The sequence below is a fragment of the Mauremys mutica genome, chromosome 12, assembly GCF_020497125.1.
Source record: "Mauremys mutica isolate MM-2020 ecotype Southern chromosome 12, ASM2049712v1, whole genome shotgun sequence".
Classification (NCBI taxonomy): domain Eukaryota; kingdom Metazoa; phylum Chordata; order Testudines; family Geoemydidae; genus Mauremys; species Mauremys mutica.
In genome coordinates this window covers 75,053,341-75,078,162 of record NC_059083.1, presented here as the reverse complement: position 1 = coordinate 75,078,162, position 24,822 = coordinate 75,053,341, and the positions used below count along the sequence as shown (strand labels likewise).

The 24,822-nt window shown below is 38.7% G+C and overlaps 1 protein-coding gene across 4 annotated transcripts in view; it reads left to right on the top strand.

Annotated features, from left to right (window-relative positions):
- The window catches only part of SMURF2 (SMAD specific E3 ubiquitin protein ligase 2), an 88,795-nt gene that overhangs the window by 27,031 nt on the left and 36,942 nt on the right, over positions 1 to 24,822 (top strand). For 2 of the 4 annotated variants that reach the window (XM_044981272.1, XM_044981270.1), the window contains exons 2-6: positions 8,134 to 8,172; positions 10,032 to 10,140; positions 18,357 to 18,490; positions 21,042 to 21,107; positions 24,606 to 24,690. In XM_044981272.1, the coding sequence (XP_044837207.1) occupies positions 8,134 to 8,172; positions 10,032 to 10,140; positions 18,357 to 18,490; positions 21,042 to 21,107; positions 24,606 to 24,690 (433 nt within the window). Of the gene's footprint in view, positions 1 to 8,133; positions 8,173 to 10,031; positions 10,141 to 14,693; positions 14,776 to 18,356; positions 18,491 to 21,041; positions 21,108 to 24,605; positions 24,691 to 24,822 lie in introns of those variants that run through there. The other 2 variants (XM_044981271.1, XM_044981273.1) reach the window with 2 other exon arrangements.

Here is a 24,822-nt window from a genome sequence, read left to right as displayed (position 1 = left end):
ACAGAAAACTTCTAGGCAGCATAAATAATTTTTTTCTACAAAGTTCAAGTTTGCACACATGAAAATTCCTCTTGAATTTGTTTGTCCTCAGTCTCAGGGGCGGCTCTAGCCATTTCGCCACCCCAAGCACGGCAGCATGCCGTGGGGGGCACTCTGCCAGTCGTTGGTCCCGCGGCTCCAGCGGACTCTCCGCAGGCATGCCGCCGAAGGCAGCCTGCCTGCTGCCCTCCTGGCGACCGGCAGAGCGCCCCCCGCGGCATGCTGCCCCAAGCACGCACTTGGCGTGCTGGGGCCTGGAGCCGCCCCTGCTCAGTCTGAAGTAAGGATCTTAAGCAGTGCAAGTTTATTAATTCACCGCTTCATCAATGAAAAGTGGACATACACCAGCCTTTGTAACCTGAGCAGATTTACTAAGCACTTCAGGCAAACTCACTGGTAAAAATAAACAGTAAAACAAGTTTATTGATTACAAAAGATAGATTTTAAGTGATAGGCAAAAAGTCAGTTAGTTACCAAAATAAAATAAACTATAAGCACGCAGTCTAAGCACTCAGTCCTATTAGACTGGGCAATATCTAGATCAGCAGTTCTCAAGCAGGGTCCAGGGCCCCTAGGGGGCCTTGAGCAGGTTTCAGGGGGGCCTCCAAGCAAGGCCAGCATCAGACTCACTGGCAGAAAGCCTAAGCCCCACTGCATGGGATGAAGTGCAGGTCTCTGAGCCCCGCTTCCTGAAGCTGAAGCCTGAACAGTGTAGCTTTGTGGGGGCCTCTGTGGCGTGGGGCCCCACGCAATGGCCCTGCTTGCTACCCCCTAATGCTGGTCCTGGCTTTTATATGCAGAAACCCAGATATTGTGGCACAGGTGGGCCGTAGAGTTTTATAGCATGTTGTGGGGGCCTCAGGAAAAAAAATGTTGAAAACCTCTGATCTAGATTAAGTAGTTTTTCTCACCCTACTGAACACTGCAGTTTATAGTACACAGGTTTCACCCTTGAAACCTGGGAGAGTCTCCTCTCTTGGTGTCTTCAGTCTTCTGAGTGTCCTTGTTGCTTGCAGCAAAGGCCAACCATGGGGCCACAGTGTTATGTTTTATACCCTTAGTCCATGTGCTTGGGGAACACAAGTCCAGGCATGTCTGGTGGGCATTGCTGAGTCCCCAGGCAAAGTTGAGCAATTCCCCTGGTGTGGCCTTATGAATTGCAACTCCCTTCATGAACAATGGCTGTTGATGGTTGTTTGACACCTGCTGGGGCATTGGTTACTTTCCTTGCTGTTGTCTCTGGGGAGCTAATATCTGGCTGATTTCCCCAAATTGCAGCATGTTTTACTGACAACCATACAACGCAATCTCATAACTTTATAAGTGCTAACAATGCAATCTCATAACAATATACATATTTAGATAGAACAGTTACTTTCAGCAGATCATAACCTTTCCCCTGATACCTTACATGCCATGCTTTATATGCAAGATCACAATTATATATAAATGAGGAATATGAGGGTTATGGGGCGCTCCCCCAAGGTATAGAATGTCACAACGGGTTTTGTAAACTGAAGTCATCTCATCAATTAATTAGAATTCTTTGAGGATGTCAACAAGCATGTGGATAAGGGTGATCTGGTGGATATAGTGTACTTGGATTTTCAGAAAGCCTTTGACAAGGTCCCTTATTCAAGGCTCTGAAGGAAACTAAGTAGTCATGGGATAATGGAAGGTCCTCTCATGGATTAGTAAATGGTTAAAAGACAGGAAACAAAGGGTAGGAATAAATGTTGAGTTTTCTCAATAGGGTCCCACAAGGATCTGTACTGGGACCAGTGCTGTTCAACATATTCATAAATGATCTGGAAAAAGGGGTAAACAGTGAGGTGGCAAATTTGCAGCTGAAACAAAATTACTCAAGCTAGTTAAATCCAAAGCTGATTCTGAAGAGTTACAAGGGATCTCACAAGCCTGGGTGACTGGGCAACAAAATGGCAGATAAAATTCAATGTTAAATGCAAAGTAATGCAATTGGAAAAAATAATCCCAAGTGCACATTTATAATGATAGCTTCTAAATGAGATGTTACTATTCAAGAAAGAGATCTTAGCGTCATCTTAGATAGTTTTCTGAAAACATCAGCTCGATGTGCAGTAGCAGTCAAAAAGGCTAAAGGAATGTTAGGAACTTTTAGGAAAGGGATAGAAAATAAGACTGAAAATAGCATAATACCACTATATAAATCCATGGTGTGCCTACACCTTGAATATTGCATCTAGTTCTGGTCGCCCCATCTCAGAAAGGATATAGTGGAACTGGATAAGATTCAGAGAAGGGTAACAAAGATGATGAATAGTATGGAACAGCTTTTATAAGAGGGGACACCAAAAAGATTTGGGGCTGTTCAGCTTAGAAAGGAGATGATTAAGGGGAGATATGATAGAGGTCTATAAAATCATCAGTGACGTAAGACTTCAAATCTCTGGGCAACTTGAGCTTAGTAGCTGTCCTCTCATTACATCATCCTAAGAATTTTATATGACTGTCTTGTGTAGCAGATTGTCATCACATTCCGTGGTTGTGTACATGCCTAAAATCTAAGCATCAAGGGACAACTGAAACTTTCAGCTTTTGTGCCAACATTAGCTGTCTGCAGTTGAATTATTTGGTTTGTGTTGGAGGGTTCCCATTACATGCTTTCCCTCAGCTCATCACCTTACCCCCTCCCTTACCCCATCTCTTTAAGGGAAGAGCTAGTAATAGTGGCTAGAACCAGGACTATTGTTTTCAGGCTAAGTTAACAGCTCTGATATTAACATCCCTTGTGACTGACTGATTTGTCTAACATTGTGCTGTACCAATTCTCTAGGCATTTCCTATGATTCGTGCCAGAGTGGATTGGTGTATGATCCACCTAAGAATTAGGTGTCATGGCCATCATTTTATTTTTACTTCTGAATAAGCTCTTCAGAAATGAGTATAGCATTAAGTTATCAAGTCTACTAGGTTCTGAATTTCCCAAAGAAAGCTGAGTTTAACATTTAGCCTTAAAAAGAGGCAGATGCTGTTATGTCAGTATCTTTATAAACAGAAGTCGCTAGAAAATTTGAAAAAATGTATGATATTCAGTCTACTAATTAGAGAGTAATTTTTTTATTTCAATCGTAGTAGCTCCTAAAGCCCCATTCACAGTGTGGCTCCATTATGCTAGGCCCTGTATGTGCCTTGAACATGACAATGAACAGTGACGGGGTAGAGGAGAGATCCAATCAATACATACATTTGTACATAATGTATATACAAGTCGGATATAAAATTTTTGTTTCTGGCATATTTAAAAACATTTTGTAAAGCACATCAATTGTACCTGACTGTGTCTAAGACTTTTAGTTGGTTAACTACTTGTAGGGATCATAGACGAAACTGATCTTGGAGAGGGTAGTTCCGTACAGATCAGTTCAGGGAAGGGTGTTCCTCACATAGGGGAAATATTTATGATGAGTAATTGTATTTCTCCAAAGTGAGTTCAGTTTGTGGAATGCAGCCACCAGCATCATTGAGCTTTGCGATCTTCAAGAAAAGCAGTGTACATTGGAAGCACGTATTTCAAGCCATGGTTATAAGAGGCGGTTCAGCTCCTGACCACCCTCTGTTGCTCGTTTTCACATCCAGCTGTGGGAGTTTTTGCCCTCTGTATTTGTCAAATAACCTTTGGGTTTTTTACCAATAATTTTTAGTGCCTTGAGGGGGTGCTCATAATATCCCAGTGGGCATTGCTTTTCTAGAAGGTTCCTGAATCTCTGTGGCCATGGGAATGCATTGCACAGATGCACATTTGTCAGAGAACTAGAATTATTGGTAACTTTTGTATACATGTCTTGTCACCTTGTAACTTTTCCACCCTTGCAGGCAGTTGTCTTCTTGATTTTTTTTATTTTATTTTTTTAAAATCCATTCCTGGAAAGAGAAGTTTATTGTTGGGGGAAGCATTTTCCCCCTTTTGCCAACACATTCCTATTTTCCCTTGGTTTTGGAATTGCAAAGAAATCCCTGAATCATTTTTGAGAAAGGAGTTGTTTTCAGTTTCCAAAAATAAACAAGACATGTCTGGAGCCACCAACCTCTGATAATAGAGACAATCTATTCCACTCTAATGTTTACTTCAGGGCTCCCAGTGTCTTTCTCAATTTGCCATTGTTTCTTCAGGGACCACAACATTTCTTTCATAGCTAACTGATTACTCAGCACTAGTATCCTTTCATAAAACTTGCATATGATTGCTCTGTATCATCCCCTTTTTCTTCAGTTTAAACCAATATTATCCCGTTTGATTGAGTAAAGACTTGCTCTCTTTTAAAATTATAATATTAACTGCAATATTTTAATAGCTCATTTGCTTGTGCAGTAATACGATTAGAGAGGGACAAAAGAAACCGTGTTTCTGAAAATAAATTAATGAAGACAAACTGATAAGTATCGCAGTGGATGCTAACTTTGGACCGGTGGTTACCAGAGGGTACAGAAATTGTAATAATGCTATCTCCTCATTCATTAAGGGCATGGACATGGGCTGTAAATACTTACTTGATCGTTCGGCCACATCATTGCCTATTTCTTCTCTCCAATCTTCTTAAAGTGTAGTAATATCTCAGGTGAAGGACTCATAACCCCTGAAAGGGAACTTTCTAACAGAAGAGAACTTTAAAAATAAGGATCCATTTATAATTCATGTTTTTCAAAATTCTGCCATATGTAGTGTCCAGCTAAGTAGCAAAGCCTTTCTCCGTATCACTTGTGCTCATGTTTTACTTTTTTTCTGAGTACAGTGTGATCTGTAAAATTGTCCAAGTGCATGCTTGTTTTTTATTTAAAAGGTTTCCTTCAATTTTGCCAAGTGCAAGTCTTTCATAAAAACATCACTTGTAAATATATAGCTACTTTGTTGGCAAAGAGAGGGAAGAAAACTGCCTCAGTTGAGGCTGGTGATTATGTGGTGCTGATAATTGTAGCTTTTTTGTTTTTAACCAGCATGAAAGATTAAATATTGGGCTGTTCTTGAATTCAGCCTTCTTCTTTTCTGAGTGGTCATCTACAATTTCATGTGGTTGGATTTTCCCATTCAGTTCATTCTTAGTGTGGTCTTGTCAAGAAAAGAGTTTTTGTAGTGATTCTGCAATCTGATTCTTTAATTTAGATCTCCAAGGTGCTACCCAGCTTCTAGTGCCTACTCAGAAGGTTGTTTTTGAAGTTTCATGTAGTGAGGGTGGAATCTTTCTCTGGGTTTCAGAAGACAGATACTGGGGAGCCACCTGAGCAGCAAGACAAAAGTTAATCTAGTTAGTTTCCTTGTTAGATGGTGTGAAAGCAGGAATACCAGTCAATCTAGACTGGTGAGTCTGACTAACGCACCAAATTTTCATCTGGGAAGTCTTGCAATTTATATAGAACTGAAAGGAAGATAGATCTTTGATAAATTATTTAGAACTAGGCAAAACCACTCAATTTTAGGTCTCTGGTGTTCAAGTATCTTAATTCTTTTGATGCTAGTGGGCAAGTAAAGCAGAAAGGTACACGCTAAGTGAAAAAAATCAAGATATGTCAACCAGGAAATGAGTATAGCCATCGTTACTCAATAGAAAGTTTTTAAACAAAACTGTTTTGTGTGTAAGGAAATTCTCTGTACAACATTTTGAGACTAGCTCTCTCTCTCAGTCTTGTTTTAAACTATTTTAAAACAACTTCATTTAGTACAGGTATGTCTCAGTTATTCAGACCCATTTAGTTTTCAAAATAGATATTGATTTTTACAGAAAAATCAATTATAAAACCTTAAAAATCTGACCTTATTTAGACAATTACCGTATATACTCGTTCATAAGCCGAATTTTTTGAGTAAAAAAGGGAAGCACTGGAGAAGGGGGTTGGCTTATGAACAGGTATAGAGGGGGAGAAGTGGGACACCCCCCCCAACAGAGAGAGCAAGGAGAGGCAGCACAGCCATCAGAGCCAGAAGGGAAGAGGCGGGGCCAGCGTCTCTCCGCTTCTGGCCACACTGCTCTCCCCCCAGCCTCCGAAGCAGCTGCAGCTCCGGAGCTGGCGGGCTGCAGCCGTGCCGCTCAGCCCCGCCCCCCAGAGCAGTTTGTGGCTCTGTCGCCCGGCCCGCCGGAGCACGGCCCAGCCCGCTGGAACATGCTGCGACCGCACTGCCTGGTCTGGGGCCGGCTTTATGAATGGCTGGGCCGGCTTTATGAATGGTGGGGCCCGATTTGAATAGCAGGCGACAGTCCAGGGCTTCGGCAGCACTTTGGCAGCAGGGGGTCCGCTCCGGGTCTTCCATGGCGCCGAAGGACCCCCTGCCGCCGAAGCCCCGGAGCATACACCTCCCCTCCCCCTGCCCCCGCTGCTGCTGGATGAGTTTAAAAAAAAAAAAATTTAGAAGATGCCTAAGGCACAGGGCCCTCTTGGGTGTGGGCGCGGGGGAATCTGCTTAAAGCTGGCCCTGCCCACCGGAGCAGGCTGCGGCCATGCCGCCCGGTCTGGCCCACTGGAGCAGGCTGCGGCCGCGCTACCCAGCCTGCCGGAGCAGCTCCAGCCAGGTCAGAGACATCCTCCCCTGGCCCTCCCCAGATAGGATGGGAAGGGATGGGATGGGGAGAGTGTGGGGGTCCCAGGCTAGGGGTGGGGTCATGTGGGGGATGGTCACAGAGGTTGATACCCTGACTCTCAGCTCTCCCCCCAAACATTTCCCCACCAGTTGCTGTCCCAGCCCGACAGGGTAAGCCGGGACACTTCGTTTGCTTACCTCTGTGCCAGGGGACGCTTGAGGTAAACAAACCATCTCGGCCCACCAGTGGCTTATCCTGATGGCCCAAAGTTTGCTGACCCCTGAATTATAGGGTCGGCTTATGAACGGGTTATAAAATTTTTCCATTTTTACTTATCCATCTGGGGAAGGGGCAGTGTCGGCTTATAAACAAACCGGCTTATGATCGATTATATACGGTACTTGGATTCTATGGAAAAATTGCCATTAAATGGTTATAATTTACCTTCTGGATTAATTTACCTATTGATTATGGTGTGATTTAGATTGATGTATTTAGTATTTATCTGTGTTTAAGTAACGAGACAGTCATTTTACTGTTCAGATTTAAACAGTTAATAAACCGGAAGCTTCTGCACATAGAGCAAATATTTTCTAAAAGAACCAAATTGTTTTAGTTTCATAGCTTATAGTTCAAGTAGCTAATAGATTAGCATATGTGTCTGGGGCAAAAAGATCCTCAGTCAATCTCCATTATGTTCTGATTTTTCAGCTCTTTAAATTGAAATGATTTCTGATCTGACTCTTATTTTTCATATAAGGCAAAGCTTGTTTAACAGACTTCCACAAGTGTTCCGTACATGTGTACACCATCTCCTTACATCCTTATTAAGTTTTACTAATTGTACCCTGAATACCCTCTGGAGATTGGCTATTTTTGTCTTCTAATAAAGTGTGAATTGAATGCATTTAAAAAGCTGGTTTGTACTATCATAGCAACCAGTTTTCAAAGTGAGACACTGAAACTGCAAAATTAGAATCAAGAATAACAGCTGAAAACACAAATGGCAACTCTAAATGATTTATGCCTTCTAAATCTTTAATTTGTGAGAGTGTGGTTGTACTGGGCAAGCTAACTTCATTTATCACCATCCATCAGGAATTATGCCAAGAGGGCATATGGTATAGGGGAATCACCCTAATCTGTTCTAGAGGCACCTGCCCTTCTTTTCTTTTCTTGATGCAGTTCCATCCCTCCTCCACATATTAGCATGTTCTGGCGATTTAAAATTAGAATAAAAATATGGCCATGTCTCAAGTGCTGAAAAGCACACTCACATACTGAGAACATCACCTCTCTGTAACTTCCACCACAGTTGACCTTGGGGTAACTGTCAAAAGAAGAAACTTCTGGCTCAGTCTTCTGTATTTACTTCACACATCATTAAAAATGGCCCGTGATCACAATTTGTTTTCTTGCACACATCTTTGATATTCATAGATTTTTACTTTGCACTGGGTTTTCTAGAATGCTGAGAAGATAAAGAAATTCTAAAATATTAATGACCAGTAATTTCATTATGTATTTCTTGTTTCCCTTGCAGTACTATGTGCAAAAAACTTGGTGAAAAAGGATTTTTTCCGTAAGTAGCTATTAAAATTTATGAATTAATATGTGTGGTACATGTTACGTAAGTTCTGTACACTACTTTTAACACAGCATCATAGTGCATTGACATCCATGTGTTGAAGGAGATAGTGGTGTTTCCAACCCACTGTTCTTCAGCGCTTGTAACTTTTTAGCTGTCACTCATCCTGGGAGTATTTTTTAAATCTGTTTTTTAAAACAAACAAACAAATGAACAAAAATATCAACAACTCCTCTGGACTGATGTGGAGAGGGGAAGGAAGCTTATGGGTTGAAGACATTTTTGGTGCTAATAAATCTGAAGGATTTTCATCTAAAAATATTGATCTGATCGCTTTTTGGTGTTTGAATAGTATGATTGGTTGATTATGTGCAGTATCTTTTTTTAAACAAAAAATTCTGTGTTTTTTCCCCACATATGTACCAATTATATTGGTGCTGACTTTAGAGTGGAGAGAGAAGTTTTTCACTTTGAGTAACTTCTCTCAGGCAAATTGCAGGCTTTCAGAAAAACTAGTATTACATACATAAATATGCATTGAACCATTTTACCATGGACGAGTTCCTTTGGTCTAACAAGCAGATACACTTTTTTATAATTAATGAGCAAGTCAGAATACATATTTGCCCACCTGAACTGAAATTATGCACCTTCCACTAGTTTTCATGATATTTTGGAAGGGAAAGAGGATTCTTCTCAACTACGTGTGTGTGTGTCTGTGTGTGCGTGCGCACACACAGATATAGAGATAGAGATATCTATATATCAACTTCCTTCCAAATGAGATTAGTAGGTAAAGCAGGAGAATCCAAAACGGCAGACCCTAAACTTTAAAGATAACCTGCAAAGAGGAAAAAGATGGATGTGTGCCCTTTTTTGTGTGTCTTATGATATATAAAGAAGACCGTAAAGCCTTAATGTTTATTTTGTTTGTAAGGTCTCTGAGGAAGAGGCTGTCCATTACTATGTGTTTTGTATAGTGCCTAGCCGAATGGGGCCTTGATCTCAGTCAGGGCCTGTAAATACTACCATAATACAAATAATTAGCAAGGATAACTGAAAAATCCTGCTTGTAACTTAACTTAAATACCAGGAATGTTATCTTCTGTGAATTTAGTGGAGTCCTTGTTGGCTGTTCATTGGAAACTTACACAGGGTTGAGGGGGCTGAGAGTGGTTAGAGCCTTATATAACAAGAGCTTTTCTCCGTAAATATTTGACTCACAGGGATTAAAAAACAAACAGTTTTAAAGAGTTTGAATGAAAATTACTTCCCTTCTCAGTCAGATTGCACTTGCTTGGTATATTTCATGTTGTCCTAACAGGCCTCCAGTCATTCATAATTCCATCCCAAGTAGTCAAGATTTGAATGGCAAGTGTAAAAATAGAAGGAAAAACATTTTTTTTTTTAACGGGGAGGGGGAATGTTTAATCCTCTTTACACATAAGGGGAGAAAAACAAACAAGGTCAAAAACCTTTTTTTTTTTCTTTGCAGGTCACCTTTAGAGCACTGTTGCAAAGCTCAGTTTGTTCATCTACTTAAAGGCAGTTTAACATTGTAGTTCTGTCAGTTTGTATACATAAGACACACATTATTTTTTGTAGAGAATATGGAATATCTGAAAACTCTTTCAAAGCAAGTATTTTATCCTGAATTTTGAGTATTCTAATGCAAACATCACGTTAACCTACTTGGAGCTGAAATTGTGATGACGACAGACTCCGATTAAATACGACTGTTTTCAAAATACTCAGCATACAAGAAAAAAAATCACACTTGTGTATTGATTATCATTTTATTTTTCTCAGTTTTCAAGCATGCCCTTTTATGAGTTTTTCCTCCCCTCCTATAGGACTTCCTGATCCATTTGCTAAGGTGGTGGTCGACGGATCTGGCCAATGCCATTCTACAGATACTGTGAAGAATACGCTTGATCCAAAGTGGAATCAGCATTATGACCTGTAGGTGTTAACAGTGATATCTAAAATACAGCAAAGGTTTGAAGTTGAATCTTCTAAAAAGCACAGAAACTCCAAAACTGCCAAATGTTCACAGTAGTATTAAGTTCAGGGCTTGAAAAAAATGCCAGAGGAGTAAACCTTATTAGCCAGGGTGAAAAATACATGCACCACCATGACACCTTTCCCATCTCAACATTACACCTCGGAATGTTTTCTAATACACTGTCTGCAATGCATTTTACAGATAGCATAGTGGTGTTTGGATTATTTTATTGTCCAACATTTTGATATTGGACTGTGCATAAAATAAAAGGAAAAAAATTGTTTACCAAATTTCCCTTAGCATTTATTCTTCCTTTCCTCTTACAGTCCATTTTTTATTTCTGCAATGTAATTTGGTATCTTTCCTTCCGTCTTTCAAAATCTTTCTTCAGTCCTAATGTTTCCTTCTTTCCCTTTTTTACTCCCCTTTAATTTGTGCTAAGTATTTCATTTCTATCCTGTGTAGGTTTTTATACTGCCATCCTCACCATAGTATCTGAGCTCCTTTCAGTAGTGAAGTAAGCAACATGACATACATCTGTCATGTGTGGTTCATTCTTTCTCTTGCCTCTCCCTGGGGGAGAATTTTCTGTGCAGAAATAATACAATATTTTGTTTTTTTAGGGATTTTTAATTTCTTTTTATTATATTGTTTCTCTGCTCTCTTCTTCCCTTTTGTTCTTTCAATATGTGCTTGGGGTAAAAGGCAGAAAGAGGAGCCTTTGAACTATTTGCACAGTTTGCCTCATTGTGCTCTTTTTAGTCACTGATTACATCCTAGTTTAATCCATTCCTCCATTCACATTGTCTTCCCTCCATTCCTGTTTTTTGCCAGTATCTGCATTCACTCCTTAGGGCCTGTCTTGTGGCAGTATTTGTATTGATCAGGCTACTCCAGTGCAGACCTCCAGTGTAACTACAACACATTGGTGTAAAATGGGCTTTTACAAGTTTTTAACTGCTGCAGCACTTTTACATAGAATGTTTAAAACCATAGATGCTGGGGGTGCTCCTGCAACCCCTGGCTTAAAATGGTTTCCATTATATAGAGGTCTTATAGCTTGGTTGAGTGGCTCTCAGCGCGCACACACACACCATTATACAAATTGTTTAAAACTAGGATAAACCGCACTGGGTGCAAGCCCTGATTTGCACCAGTGCAGCATATCTATGCTAGGGATTTGCCCCAGCATAGCTGCATCACTGAATTTATACCTATACAAATATCTCCACTCCATGCCTCCGACTTCCCAGGGAAAAAAAGCCATGGCTCCAGCCAGCATCCTAAATCTTCAGCAGAACACTAGTGTGAAAGATCTGGTTTAAAGTAACCTCAGATCTTCCACTTCCTTGAATGGTTGAAGACTTAACACGCACAATACATTTTCAGAATTTTTTGGTGAAAGATACAAAACATTTGCATTACTATTTCACTAAATGTCATTGATAATTTAATGAAACAATATTGCTTTACTGGGGAGTGGGATTGTAGTATTTTAGCCAAGGACAGCATTTTTTTCAAAGCATATTTTCAAAGCTTTGTAATTGTGCCATAAAAACCTAGGCCAGAGTCAAGCTCTGCATATGCAGTCTTTTTTTCCATTTCCTAACAAATTTGATTTAAAAGCAGTTTGTTATAAGGAGAAAAACATCTCTATGCTTTTCATGTTTAAAGAACTTGAAAATGCTTTGATTTTCATAATTATTAAATCTGTCAAGGTGCTGATTTTATACAATTAACTGAATTGTCTAAATCTTCAGGAACTGATTTTTTTCAGAGATTTCTTCTTAGCCATACTTATTAGGCATTGTAATCAGGAGCACTTGTTTTCTGGGTTGATATGGCAAATACTGCTGTAGAAATTGGTGCCAGCTGGTGAAATATATTAAAATTGGCAGCAGTACCGAAGTCTTGCATTTTCCTTTCCTCCTCTCATTCTTTTTCTTTCTCTTCCCACCCCCTTACCTTTCTTTTTGTTCTTTCTGGAAATACCCATTAGCACACATTAATGAGCTTCTTTATAGGAACAAAAAGAAAGAGTAAGGGGGAAAGGAAAGTGAAAAGAGTGTTGCCAAGTTTGTGTTTCCCACAACCTTGGTGGCTTTGTAAAGCTAGTTATGGGATTTTTAAAAGGAGTAACGAGTTACTATAATTTGATGGTACTTACCATAATGCTGCCCACTTCTTGTTTACAGTGTCACCTGAAAGTGAGAACAGACATTCACCTGGCACTGTTGTGGCTGGCGTTGCAAGATTATTTACATGCCAGACGCGCTAAACATTCATATGTCCCTTCATCTTCAACCACCCTTCCAGAGGACATGAATCCATGCTGATGATGGGTTCTGCTCAATAACGATTCAAAGCAGTGCAGACTGGCACATGTTCACTTTCATCATCTGAGTCAGAAGCCACCAGCAGAAGGTTGATTTTTCTTTTTTGGTGGTTCAGGTTCTGTAGTTTCCACATCAGAGTGTTGTTCTTTTAAGACATCTGAAAACACGCTCCACACCTCGTCCCTCTCAGGTTTTGGAAGGCACTTCAGATTCTTAAACCTTGGGTGCAGTGCTATAATTATCTTTATATAGCTCACATTGGGTTTGCATTTTGTCAAATCTGCAATGAAAGTGTTCTTAAAACGAACAATATGTGGTGGGTCATCATCCGAGACTGCTATAATATGAAATACATGGCAGAATGGTGGGAGACAGAGGAGGAGACATTCTATTCTCCCTCAGAGAGTTCGGTCAAAATTTAATTAACACATTTTTTTAATGAGCATCATCAGCATGGAAGCATGTCCTCTGGAATGGTAGCTGAAGCATGAAGGGGCATATAAGTGTTTACCATATTTGGCATGTAAATACCTTGCAATGCCAGCTACAGAAGTGCCATGTGAACACCTGTTCTCACTTTCAGGTGACATTGTAAATTAAGAAGCCAGCAGCATTATCTCATGTAAATGTAAACAAACTTGTTTGTCTTAGCGATTGGCTGAATAAGAAGTAGGACTGAGTGGACTTGTAGGTTCTAAAGTTTTACGTTGGTTTGTTTGAATGCAGTTATGTAACAAAAAAAATTACATTTGTAAGTTGCACTTTCACGATAAAGAGATTGCATTATGGTACTTGTATGAGGTGAATTGAAAAATAAAATTTTTTTGTTTGTCATTTTTCCAGAGCCCATATTTGTAATAAAAATAATATAAAGTGAGCACTGTACACTTTGTATTCAGTGTTGTAATTTAAATCAATATATTTGGAAATGTAGAAAATCATCCAAAAATAGTGAATAAATTTCAATAGAATACCAATTGTTTAACAGTATGATTAAAACTACAATTCATCACAATTTTTTTGTGATTAATTTTTTTGAGTTAACTGCGATTGACAGCCCTAGTTTTTTTTATCCATCATTTTCACTTTCAGAATCTTATGTGTCTGAAGAAATCAAAGAAGACTTGTTCAGGTTAGCAATAAATAACTCCGCAGACAGAAGCAGGTCTTTCCTCTGTAGCTAGCTCATACTTTCATGAGCTCTAGAAGAGTTATCTCCATGGCTTTATTATGTAATGAATTCTTAAAAGAGATGGCATGTTTGTGTGTGTCTCATCTGAGGGACCTGAAATCCAAGAAAAATTAGTTTGCATTCATAGGTAACATTACTCTTAATACATATATCTTTTAGGGTATGATCCTGTAGAGATGATTATTCTTCATGGATCCTCCTTTAGAGGTTGGCTCTTTAAAGGGTGTAGGATTCAAAAGCACTCTCGGTACTTAAGGTCTGACCTCACACTGAATCTCACTCATCAGTCATTTAAAAAAAAAAAAAGTCGTCTTTCTCTCCCTTCTCTCTTCATTCACTTACTCTGTTCTCCTTTATTTTCATTTAAACCCAACTTTTTCCTTTGCTCCCTTGCTCTATTACCCCATAATACTAGATGTGATTTAAGAAACCTATTTTCTATTATTAAAATTATTTACCTTAAAAAAATAAAAATAAAAAATCCGAGCTCTGTGTACTGTCCTGACAACGTTTTCAAATGTACATATTCTCAGCTCCAAGTTGTCTAGCTTGGCAGTTAGAAGTATCTTAAACCCCAGAATGCTATCCACATGATTGTCCTCTTAAGGAGCCTTGAATTGATTAAACAAGTTTAACTCTGTAGAATACATTAATCTGAATGTGATTTAAATATATTCTGAATTCTTACTTTGATATAACTAATGCCAGTTCTCAGCTCTGCATCCCAAGCAGACTTTAAAATAAAGTAATCTTTTCCTTTGCAGAAAGTCTAGAAAAATGTCATAGTAAGAATAGTAAGTAGCCCACTGCCAAAAAGGCTGATGATTAATCCCAGCAATCTGAGATTATTTGCCTTTCCGACCTCTTCTGAAAATAATAATACAGTAGATTCTAAAGGCATCATAATGTTTACCCTAACAACACACCATTGCATGGGAACGCTAGTCTCTGACTTATGACACTTGTGCTGTTACAGGAAATAGTATGCACGCCAAGGATAACAGATGGTGTCTCAATGGCAAAATGCCCACTTGGTCTCTTCTGTGGAAATCAACTAGAGGAAGGTGCAAATATGTAGAATTTTTAGAACTGATGTAATTAAATACAGCATTATTTTAATTTTCTACTATAAAATATTTAGTTACTTAAAAAGGGTTTTTTTTTAATAATTGTAATAGTCTGATGTCCAATAACATTGTCTCTTGGCTACGGTGTGTCTGCTGAATGCCAAGTTTAGGACCTTTTGCATAACAAATTAACACTTACAGGCTTTTTAATAATACTGCATCTGAGTGTACAGTGAGAGGGATCTTTATGTTTTGTGGAACTGTGTTTGAATTAGGTTGCCAATTTTAAGGGAACCCACATTCCTTAAGTCTGATTCAGCCCAGTACACATGTAGTTTCTGTCCTGTATAAGACTTTTCCCCCTGCCCAGGCTTTTGCAGTACTGTGAGGACCAATAGTACTTTTTTTTTTTTTTTTTGGCTATATGTGCTCCTTAATTAAGATTTTAATGTGAGAGGAAGCAGTTGAATTTGATAAATGATTAAATTCCTTAATACAGCTGGGTGTGTGTAGGGGACAATCTGGGAGCCCTTCCAGAAAGAAATTGCCAAAGAGATGCTTTTTGGATGTAGTTAAATGTCAATAAAATACCATGCTTATCCTAGTCGTGTTCCCTTTTCTCCCTTATTTTCCATCTTTTTGTGTTTTCCTTATTGCTCATGCTTTTCCCAATGCCTGAAAGATCATATTTGGCACTTTTACTGAGCTTTATATGTTCAAAGCACATAAACATTGTCTAAACCTAGCACCACCGCTATGAAGTATTATCAGCTTTTTTTACAAATGGGAACACTGAGGGAAAGTGAGTAACTTGTCCAAAGCAACAAAAGGAGTCTGTCAAATCAGGGATTAGAAATTGGGATTTCCTGGCTTCCAGTTCTATGCTGCATTTTCTTTGCTTTTCTAGAGACAGCACATCTGGTCTGTTCAGAGGTGCTTTTTCAGGAAGGAAAGATTCCTTCCCGCCCTTTCTTCCTGCTTTCCTCTCCCAGGCAGAGTTCTGCAAAGAAAGTGTGCTTTGCCCTAGTGTCACGACGGTAGGCAAGTCACTTGACAGCAACCCTTCTGGATTATAATGGTGCAAAATGGATAGGCTCTGAAGGAAATGCTACCTATGGACCTTGGTGAACTAATTCATCTAAAATAAGAGCTAACCCTTTGTCTAAAACTTGACTTGAACCTTTTTTTGAGGTTAAAGAAAATAATTAATTTAATTAACCTCTATCTTACCTGATTTTGTTTAGAGGTGGAAGTACTGAAATACTGAAAATAGCCTGTTTCCAGGATATTTCATAAAACCCTGTTCTTGTGCAAAATCCTAGTTTGCAAATCCTAGTTTGAGATATAGAAAGGTTAAGATTGCTAACTTCTGGGTATCTTACTTATCTGAACTATATCTCTTGAGGTTTCCTCTTCACGAGTATATTTCATATGGTCTCAATTGCAAGCACTGGAGGCCATGATGTAGATATTGAGGGTGGGTGTGTGGGTGGGGTGGGGTGGGGTGAGGGGGTAGGGTGACCAGATGTCCCGATTTTTGGATCTTTTTCTTATATAGGCTCCTATTACCCCCCTGTCCTGATTTTTCACATTTGCTGTCTGGTCACCCTAAACGGGGGGGCGGGGGGTGGAATTGAGGAAACTCTCAGGATTTGGATACACTGGAACTCTATGGGAGAAGAGAAATGGATTTGTTATGTGAAGAAGCAGAGTTTAACTTCTTTGTTTTAAGACTTTGAACATTTTTTTTAATAAACAAAATTCCTAGCTAGGGTTTTATGTTTGATTTTTATTGCAAGTTGATGTGAAACAAATGTAATTTACTGTCCCAACAATGGACTGAAAATGTCAGCTCAGTCCTTAAATACCACTATAATTTTTCTCTGCCTCAATTTACATAGTAAAAAAGATTAAGCATTGTTTCCAACAAGGTCCACTAGTGTTTATAGGAAGTGTTTTTTCCAAAGGAGGAAAAAACATCTTTCTTTGGCAAGTGTAAGTCGAATGGCTTCCTCCCCTTACATGATACTGAGACTAGATTTTTCTAGTGCAAAATTCAGATGCTAAATTGGTTAGTAGTAGTATAGAAGCTCTTACCTGCCTTCTGTGGAGGACTTATTAGTTACTTCTGAGCCATAAAAATTCACCCTCAAATGTTGTATTAGTAAAGTATTGAAATACATATATTTACTTAATTTTCTAGATAGGTTTGAAATTTTATTTGCCAATTTTTTTGTCCTTTTTAAAAGCAACAAGGAAATACTGGAAAATAAAAGGCTTATGCTTTTTTATTCTTCAGTGCTCATAACAAGTTCTCACAGGAATCTGTTTTAAGAATACAAGAATAAGTATATGAAGTATAGTGTAAACTGTCACAACTAATATTGTGCAAGTGAATTCCGGTCTTCCCTTCCGTATTTCTCCTGTGCTTTTCTGTCTCCAGAAATTGTCATTGTCAAGGTTGATAGGCCAAAAATCTGACCTCCCTTCAGAGTTACATTTGGCGGTCTGCTGACAACTTCACTTCAGATAAATCAATAACATTTTTTAACACTAATATTAAAAAAACTAGGATGTAGTTTTTTCTCCCCTCCCCCCCCCTCCATACTCACAGGTATGCAACTACAGTAACGCTCTTCCCTGCTCTGCTCTGTTCTTGTATGCAGGCAGTAAAGTGAAATCTCCAAGAATCCTGCTCTGAAGGCCTGCATACAAGAAAGAAGCAGAGGAAAAGCGTTACATGAACACTTATTTGAGTACAGCTGCAATTTAAATCCCAACAGGTAGGTCCAATTTTTGGTCTGCCAGCCTTGACAGTATCATTTAAACTTTATGACCAACTGCATTAAGAACTCTTTTTTTAGATAAGAAGAAAATAAACTAGAATGAATGTGGGAGGACGTATGTAGAAAGTGGTGGTGGTATCTGGATGGCTGAATTGATTTGTTTACTTTCTGTTCAAAAGAAGTTGGTAATAATCTAAAGAAGACCAGAATCTGTGAGCTTGGAATGGAGCACCTCTCAGGATCTGGACCATAATTCTTAAATTTATATTGCCCATGATTGAACTAACTAAACAATTAGATACCAGTCATTCTCACTTAGACATATTGTCAGTGTCTAGCCAGAGAGTGTTGGCAATAGTTGATATATCCAAAATACTTGGAAAGGTTCTTTCGAAATTGCTTCTTGTAAAAATGGGTTGGCAAATAAAATGCTTCTTAAAAGTGAACTTAAAAACCACCAACCAACCAACCAACAACAAACTCTTTCAGTGTTCAAATTTTCTAAAATTTGAGAAATACTCATCTGAATTTTGCAAAGTAGTCAGTAAAGTGTTTTTGTAGTTCTGTAGATACCATGTATTTCACACTGCAAGGGATCCAGCAGGTGTGAACCAAAGTATTGTACAGTCTTTTGTTAGAGATACTGGATCAGTGGCAAGTCTAAAGTGGTGCAGCTTACATCGTCTTCTGGGCCTCCATGTCACTTAAATTACACCCACTTAGATTTCCTAAGACTCTCACTATTTTATCAATGTGTAACTTTATAATGCTATTTATTTTTGCCCTTTTCAGATATATTGGGAAGTCAGATTCAATAACGATCAGTGTATGGAACCACAAGAAAATCCATAAAAAACAAGGAGCTGGTTTTCTGGGTTGTGTGAGACTTCTTTCAAATGCAATCAACCGCCTTAAAGACACTGGTTGTAAGTAGACTAAGTGCTAATATTTTGTCTCTGTTTTAGAAGACTTTTGCAAAGAATTTTTAAAAAATTAAGTGGCAACTCTGTGTATATGTGAATGTTTTCTTTTTGTTTTGCCCTTTTTAAAGACCTGTATTTTCAGCTGGCCAGCCAATTGCAATATTGTTTCCTAGGTAAGGAAAATATGCTGAATTTAAGGCAGTGGTTCTCAGCCTTCTGTTTCCAGACTACCTATTACAACAGAACGTTTCAAAACACCCTCTACTCTAGAAACAAAGGTGCGGGGGGAATGACCCAACTTTACAGCTGAGCTGCTGCAGTGCTGTTTGTATAGACATCGCCTTAGTCATGGGTTTTCCATCTGGAGATTGCAATTTGTTTCAGGTGGGTCATCATTCTCTCTCCCACCCCTTTGTGTCTAGAGTGGAGGGAGTTTTGAAACTTTCTGTTGTAATATGTAGTCTGGAAACAGAAGTCTGAGAACCACTGCCTTAAGTCCAGCATATTTTCCTTACCTAGAAAACAATATTGCAATTGGCTGGCCAGCTGAAAAACCCATGACTAAGGCAATGTCTATACATACAGCACTGTAGCGGCGTAGCTGTACCATTATAGCTGCGCTGCTTCAGCACGTCTGGTGAAGACACTCTATGCCGACGGGAGAGCTCTTTCCCATCGGCATAATAAAACCACCTCCACGGGCAGCAGAAGCTATATTGGTAAGAGAAGCTGTGCACGTGAGCACTTGTCAGTATAACTTAGGTCGCTCAGAGGGGTCGTGGTGTCTTTTTTCCCCACATGCCTGAATGACATAAGTTATGCTGACATAGGCTGCAGTGTAGACATAGCCTAAGCCTATTGACTTTATGACCACCTTGGACTTCAGCAATTTCATGAATGAAAACTGATCCAGTCCTAAACTTTGTATGCCTTATGACTGAGCAATTATCAGAAATATAACTATCTCTTTGTCTTGTCACGTACCTTACTTTCATATTTGCACAAACTTATACTGGAATGCTATTAGAGTTGTTGGCTTTATTTAACCAACAGTCAACATATTCTTATTTGGAAGGTTTAATGTCATGAATTACAAACATATAATTTGATATTCTAACCATGCCCTGTTCTAATGAAAAATAGAGAAGAAAAATAGACCTAGTACCAGCATTACTCACTTTACATCATCTTGTCTCTCAGCTGTTTATGTACGTTAGTGGTATCTTTGCATTGAAAGTTGACAATATACAGTGCTTTTTCTATATCCCAGTGCAACAAAAGTATGTTAGAAGTGGATGAAATTGCATACCTAGAATCTTTAAGATAATTTGTTTCAGATGAGATCACTCGAAAGGTAGTTCAGCCTCTAGGTCTTAGAATCTCAGGTGTCCCTTTCTTAACTTTGTTGCATTAGTTTGGTGCTTCTGCGGCTAATTGCCCAAATTAAACTTCCTATATCAGGGCTCTAAAGGAAGACAAATTCCAGTCACTGCCTTTATTGCCTTCAAAGATATAACTCTTATCAGAATTGTAGTGTTTGGATTTCAAGTGTTTAACTTGTTTTTGTTTTAATAAATTGTACTTTAAAAAGGTGCATGAAGGGTAGCTTTAATTTGAAATTAGAGTTCTGTTATTTAGAATTACTGCAGCTTCAATTTCTACCTGTGTAGCTTGTGCCTAAATGTTAAAAGTTTACAGCAAACTTTTACAATAGTGTGGATTTACCGTTTTAAGAGAATGTTAATAAAAATTGTAAGATGCCTTTTTCTCGTTATGCTAATTAACATGGATGTCATTGAAACTGGTAAGAGAACAGTAGTAGATCAATCATAAGGCATGCCTGCCACTGAACAAAGCTTGACAAACCACTCTTGATGAAAAAGATGTACTTACCTGGCTAGGCCAGTCAGACTTTTTTTTCCAGGAAGTATTCTAGTCTCCCTCCAAAAAATTGGATTCTTGAAGCTGAAGAAGCAACTGAATCTCTAATTTCTAACTGCTTGTAGTTCTCAGTGGTTCAACACATTGCATTTTGCTTAATTGCTTGGACTTCTTGCTGTTTAGTGTGGAGTACATGCTCATTTGATTGATGTTCCAGATTAGCTGTGTCTGTGTTAACGTCTCTTGTACTAATATCCGATGCCATGGCGACAGTGAGTTATGGTGGTGGTTGCTCCCTACAGAGGGGGGTGCGGGGACAAGTTTAGTTTTTAATACCACATAATCTGTCCAGTCTGACAGCGCAATCTCCTGTGTTTAAATGAGACAGCAGGAGGAGAGTAAAAATTGTGAGGAGGAAAGAACTTTGTGAAGTGAGTCAGAGAACAGTTTAAAATTTAAAAAAGGAATTAAATGTTTTTAACTTTAATGATTTTTACTTGCAATTTTAGAAGCATGAACATTAAATGTGCTGTCTTAAGAATTTTGTTTTCCCTTTCTGAATTCTAGCAATTTTAAGGTAGCCTAGATCTTGGTTTTATGGTAACTCAGAATGCTCCTTTTAAAAACGGCAAAATATTATATAGTTAACACTAGATATTTCCTGATTTTATAGATCAGAGGTTGGATCTATGCAAACTTGGGCCAAATGACAATGATACAGTTAGAGGACAGATAGTAGGTAAGTGTGATTTGTTTTTTGTTTTTTTCAATTCAAAACAAAGTTCCATCAGCTTCTAGATTGGTGTTTTCTGGACTAGAGTAACAATAACTATGCTTTTAAATTTGATTGCCAGAGGCCTTTGGCAATGGCTCCTTAATAACAAAGTGTGTGTGTGTGTGTGTGTGTGTGTACGCCGTCAAGCCCATGCATAGAGTTATAAAGAAAAATAACAAGGCCCTGATATAACGAGGGCTGCTTTACCGCATTATATCAGAATTCGTGCTCTATCGGGTCGCATTATATCAGGGTAAAGGTGTAGTGCTGAAATGAGGCAACCCAGACTACAATAATACTGGTATAAAAGTTATATAAAAAGAAAACTGCCTTGAGCTTTGCCATGAGGAGGTGACAGATGAACTCTGGGGCTAACTTCCCCTGAAAACCCAACAAAGCTGAAATTGTTGACCTTGCTTAAGGGCACCATGCAAGACCTATTTTCTCTAGGGTTTGTCTAAGAATGGATGCCTTCCAAGGAGTTTTGCTGTAACTGGGGTAAGTTCTTCTTTGGGATAACTTCACTAATATATATTGTCTTGCTTCAGTCTCAGCTGCTGTGCTGTGTGATTCGGGTACTTTGTTCCTAAATTATTTAAGATTTTAAACACTATAAATAAATCCTTGAAGCAGACCCATTGGAAAATAAGCAGCCACACATTTAAGTAAACATTCTTCTTTGGCTGCATTCTGAACTTCATTCAGATTAAGTTTAAAAGGCAGCCCTGAGTAGCGCACATTACAACAGTTCAGCCTGGAAGTCACCACGCTGTGGATCACTGTGATGGGGTCTGTATTTTGGTGGGGGAACTGTAATCTATGAATATTTCAGAGATAGGGGGGGAAAAAAGTTTTGGGCCTCCGTGTTCAGCTCCTGGTTATAAAATCTCCAAGTCGTGTACCTGATCTACCCTGCCAGGGATCTCTACCAATAGACAAGGGAGCAAGTGAGGGCTTCCGGATGTTTGTTACCCTCCTCAAAATACTCTGTTCATTGATACCTCTGCTTTATTTTAGCTAAGTTTTAATCAGCTGTTTTGCCTCCGGTCTGCAGTCTTTGTGAGGTAGTAAGATCGTATCAAGACAGAGGTGATGTAATAGGATCAGATGGTGGGAGATATGTTGGTTTTATTAATGCTTCAGTCCATGCTGACATATCAGTTTTCCATGGAGGTTCACACTAAACAGTAATGATGATTAAATAGACACTTGTAGCAGCTCCCTTGGTGCTGGTGGAGTATCCATAGCTACCGACAGAAACCTGGTTGAAAGTAGTTTGTTCATCTCTTCCCTGAGAAGTCCACAGCTTGTGAAGTTATAGTGTGTGTTACATTAGCGCCATTGCTGCTTCCCTCTGTAAGAATAGTATCTGTACGTTGTGTTTCAAGCTGTTAACTTTAAAAAAGCTTTGTGTCTTCAGTCAGTGCTGCCTGGAACTTGACGGATACTCCGCAAGATTCCAGAGGCTCCTGCCTTTTTTCTATTGAAAATTCTTTGTTAATCTCCTTAAAATTTTCTTCACTAATAATACAGTTTTGTTTTCTGGGTGAATGGGTCCAGATAAAACTGGGTAATTCTGGTATGATACTTAGAGATTTTTTTTTTAAATCAAAATAAATTGTAGCTAAAATGAGTTGGAAGTGGGATTAGCTTTATAACAAGGGTGAAATGGTCTGAATTAAAGGACAGGGTAAAATTGAAAGGGAAATTATTCTGTTTATCTAATTGGTGTCTTCAGCAATTGATTGTCTAGGAAAAGAGGGACACCTTGGTGTATGACTTATGCCTAAAAATCTAGGGACTCCCTGCTGAATGCCTTATTACTGGGGGCAGAGAACAGGGGGAATCTTGCCTGGGGTTACCTTTAAAGTGGGTGGGAAAGAAGGGTGATGATTTTTGGGTAGTGGATACAAAGGGCACCTGAACTGTGTCTTAATCTTGCAGCTCCGTTCTGTGCCACTATTTTATTTCTGATGTGGCGGTGCAGAAAAATGAGTCCTCACTCATTACAAAATGAAGCCGTCCACTAATTTTGGTCCTCACATAGGCAAAGAGGAGGTAATTGTTTAGTTTCATTTTTGTCTGTGTGTATTGCTTGCCTACATGCAACAACATGAACTTGTAATGTGTGGGGTTGTTGCAGAATAGAGTAAATCAAGCATTTCCTTGCTCTCAAAAGAAATTAATGGCTGTCTTTATTTCTCTCTAATAAAGACCACACTCATAAAAGGTTAGGCATTAATACTGGCTGGAAATGAAGTTTAATGCACACAGATACAGCAAGACTTCTTGTGTAGCTCAGCTAGTGTCCCAAAATCTGGAACTTCAACACACCTTTTGGTTCAGAACTGGGCCTCTCTCTTTCAGAGGTTGCCAATAATGTTAAATTGTCTTGTGGTTTTATGATATGAGCAAATGTCCATTTGGGTCTAGATTGAGGCCATTAAACTTATTTTCGCTTCATTTGTGGACAAGATTTGAATGCAGGTGTTCAGAGATGAAAAGGTGCATTCATGTCACACAGCCAACAGAAAACAATCATGTATTTGGTTTAATGCGTGACTAACCTCTTTAACAACAACAACCATATAAACAGAATGCAACCTGAGTGTTCAGATCAGATATTTTTACACAGTGCAATGTTAGGAACAAAAATTGTCCACAAAACCTGTGATTTCATAACTGCAGTGAAAAAGCTTCTGGCATAAAAACAATGTTTTAAAATGTTTGAGACTGGAGCATGTAATACAGTTTTATTTTGTTTATAAATTATTACTGTAAATAATAAGTCTGCTGTTCTGATAAATGCTTTTGAAATAGATTTAAACACATTTAAGTTGTATATCACTGATATTTGAATGTTAATTTACATAGATCCCTAATAACCAAAATGTATAGTGCTCATAGCATTTAAACTTTGCCTGTTTCGTGTGTGTCCTTTTTTGTGATGAATTTTCACCCTCATTCATAGTTACTAGGAAAAAATTAAACCTTAGTAGAAACTGCATTTTTAGACCACTTACCAGGCCCAGTCTTGGTTGCTGCTTTCCATTAGAAGTGTTACTTTTCAGTTGGACACTGGCATTGCACGATTCCACTTGCTATCCTAGCCATTCTACATGAGATCAGCCTCCCTGTTGTCACCAGACCAGTTGTACAGTTTTAAGCTTTGCCTAGGGAAGATCAAAATTAATTACAATTTCAGATTTAACTTTTCTTCCCACTTTAAATTACACTCTTATCCCTAAAGGTGGGTTTTTCAAAGTAGCATGAAGAGATTTAGCTGTGTGGAACCACACATTGTCTCTGCTTAACCTTTATTAGCTATTTGGGGAAGAAGATAAAATTGAGAAAATGGTTTAACTTAGCCCTCCTCTAAGTTGTACCATTTCCTTCCAAACTTAATTGTGATTTGGATTCTGTTGCAGTATCTTTAATAATTGCCTTTTAATATTTTAATAGTAAGTCTTCAATCCAGAGACCGAATAGGCACAGGAGGACAAGTTGTGGATTGCAGTCGTTTATTTGACAATGATCTACCAGATGGGTAAACTAACACCTATACTCACTTTACTTTTTAACTTTTGAAGTGATGAGACGTCCAAGTAAAAATAGACAATTTAAAAAAAATTTTTTAATCTTTGTAAATCTATAGAAGTTTTAATTTAGAAGCTGGAGA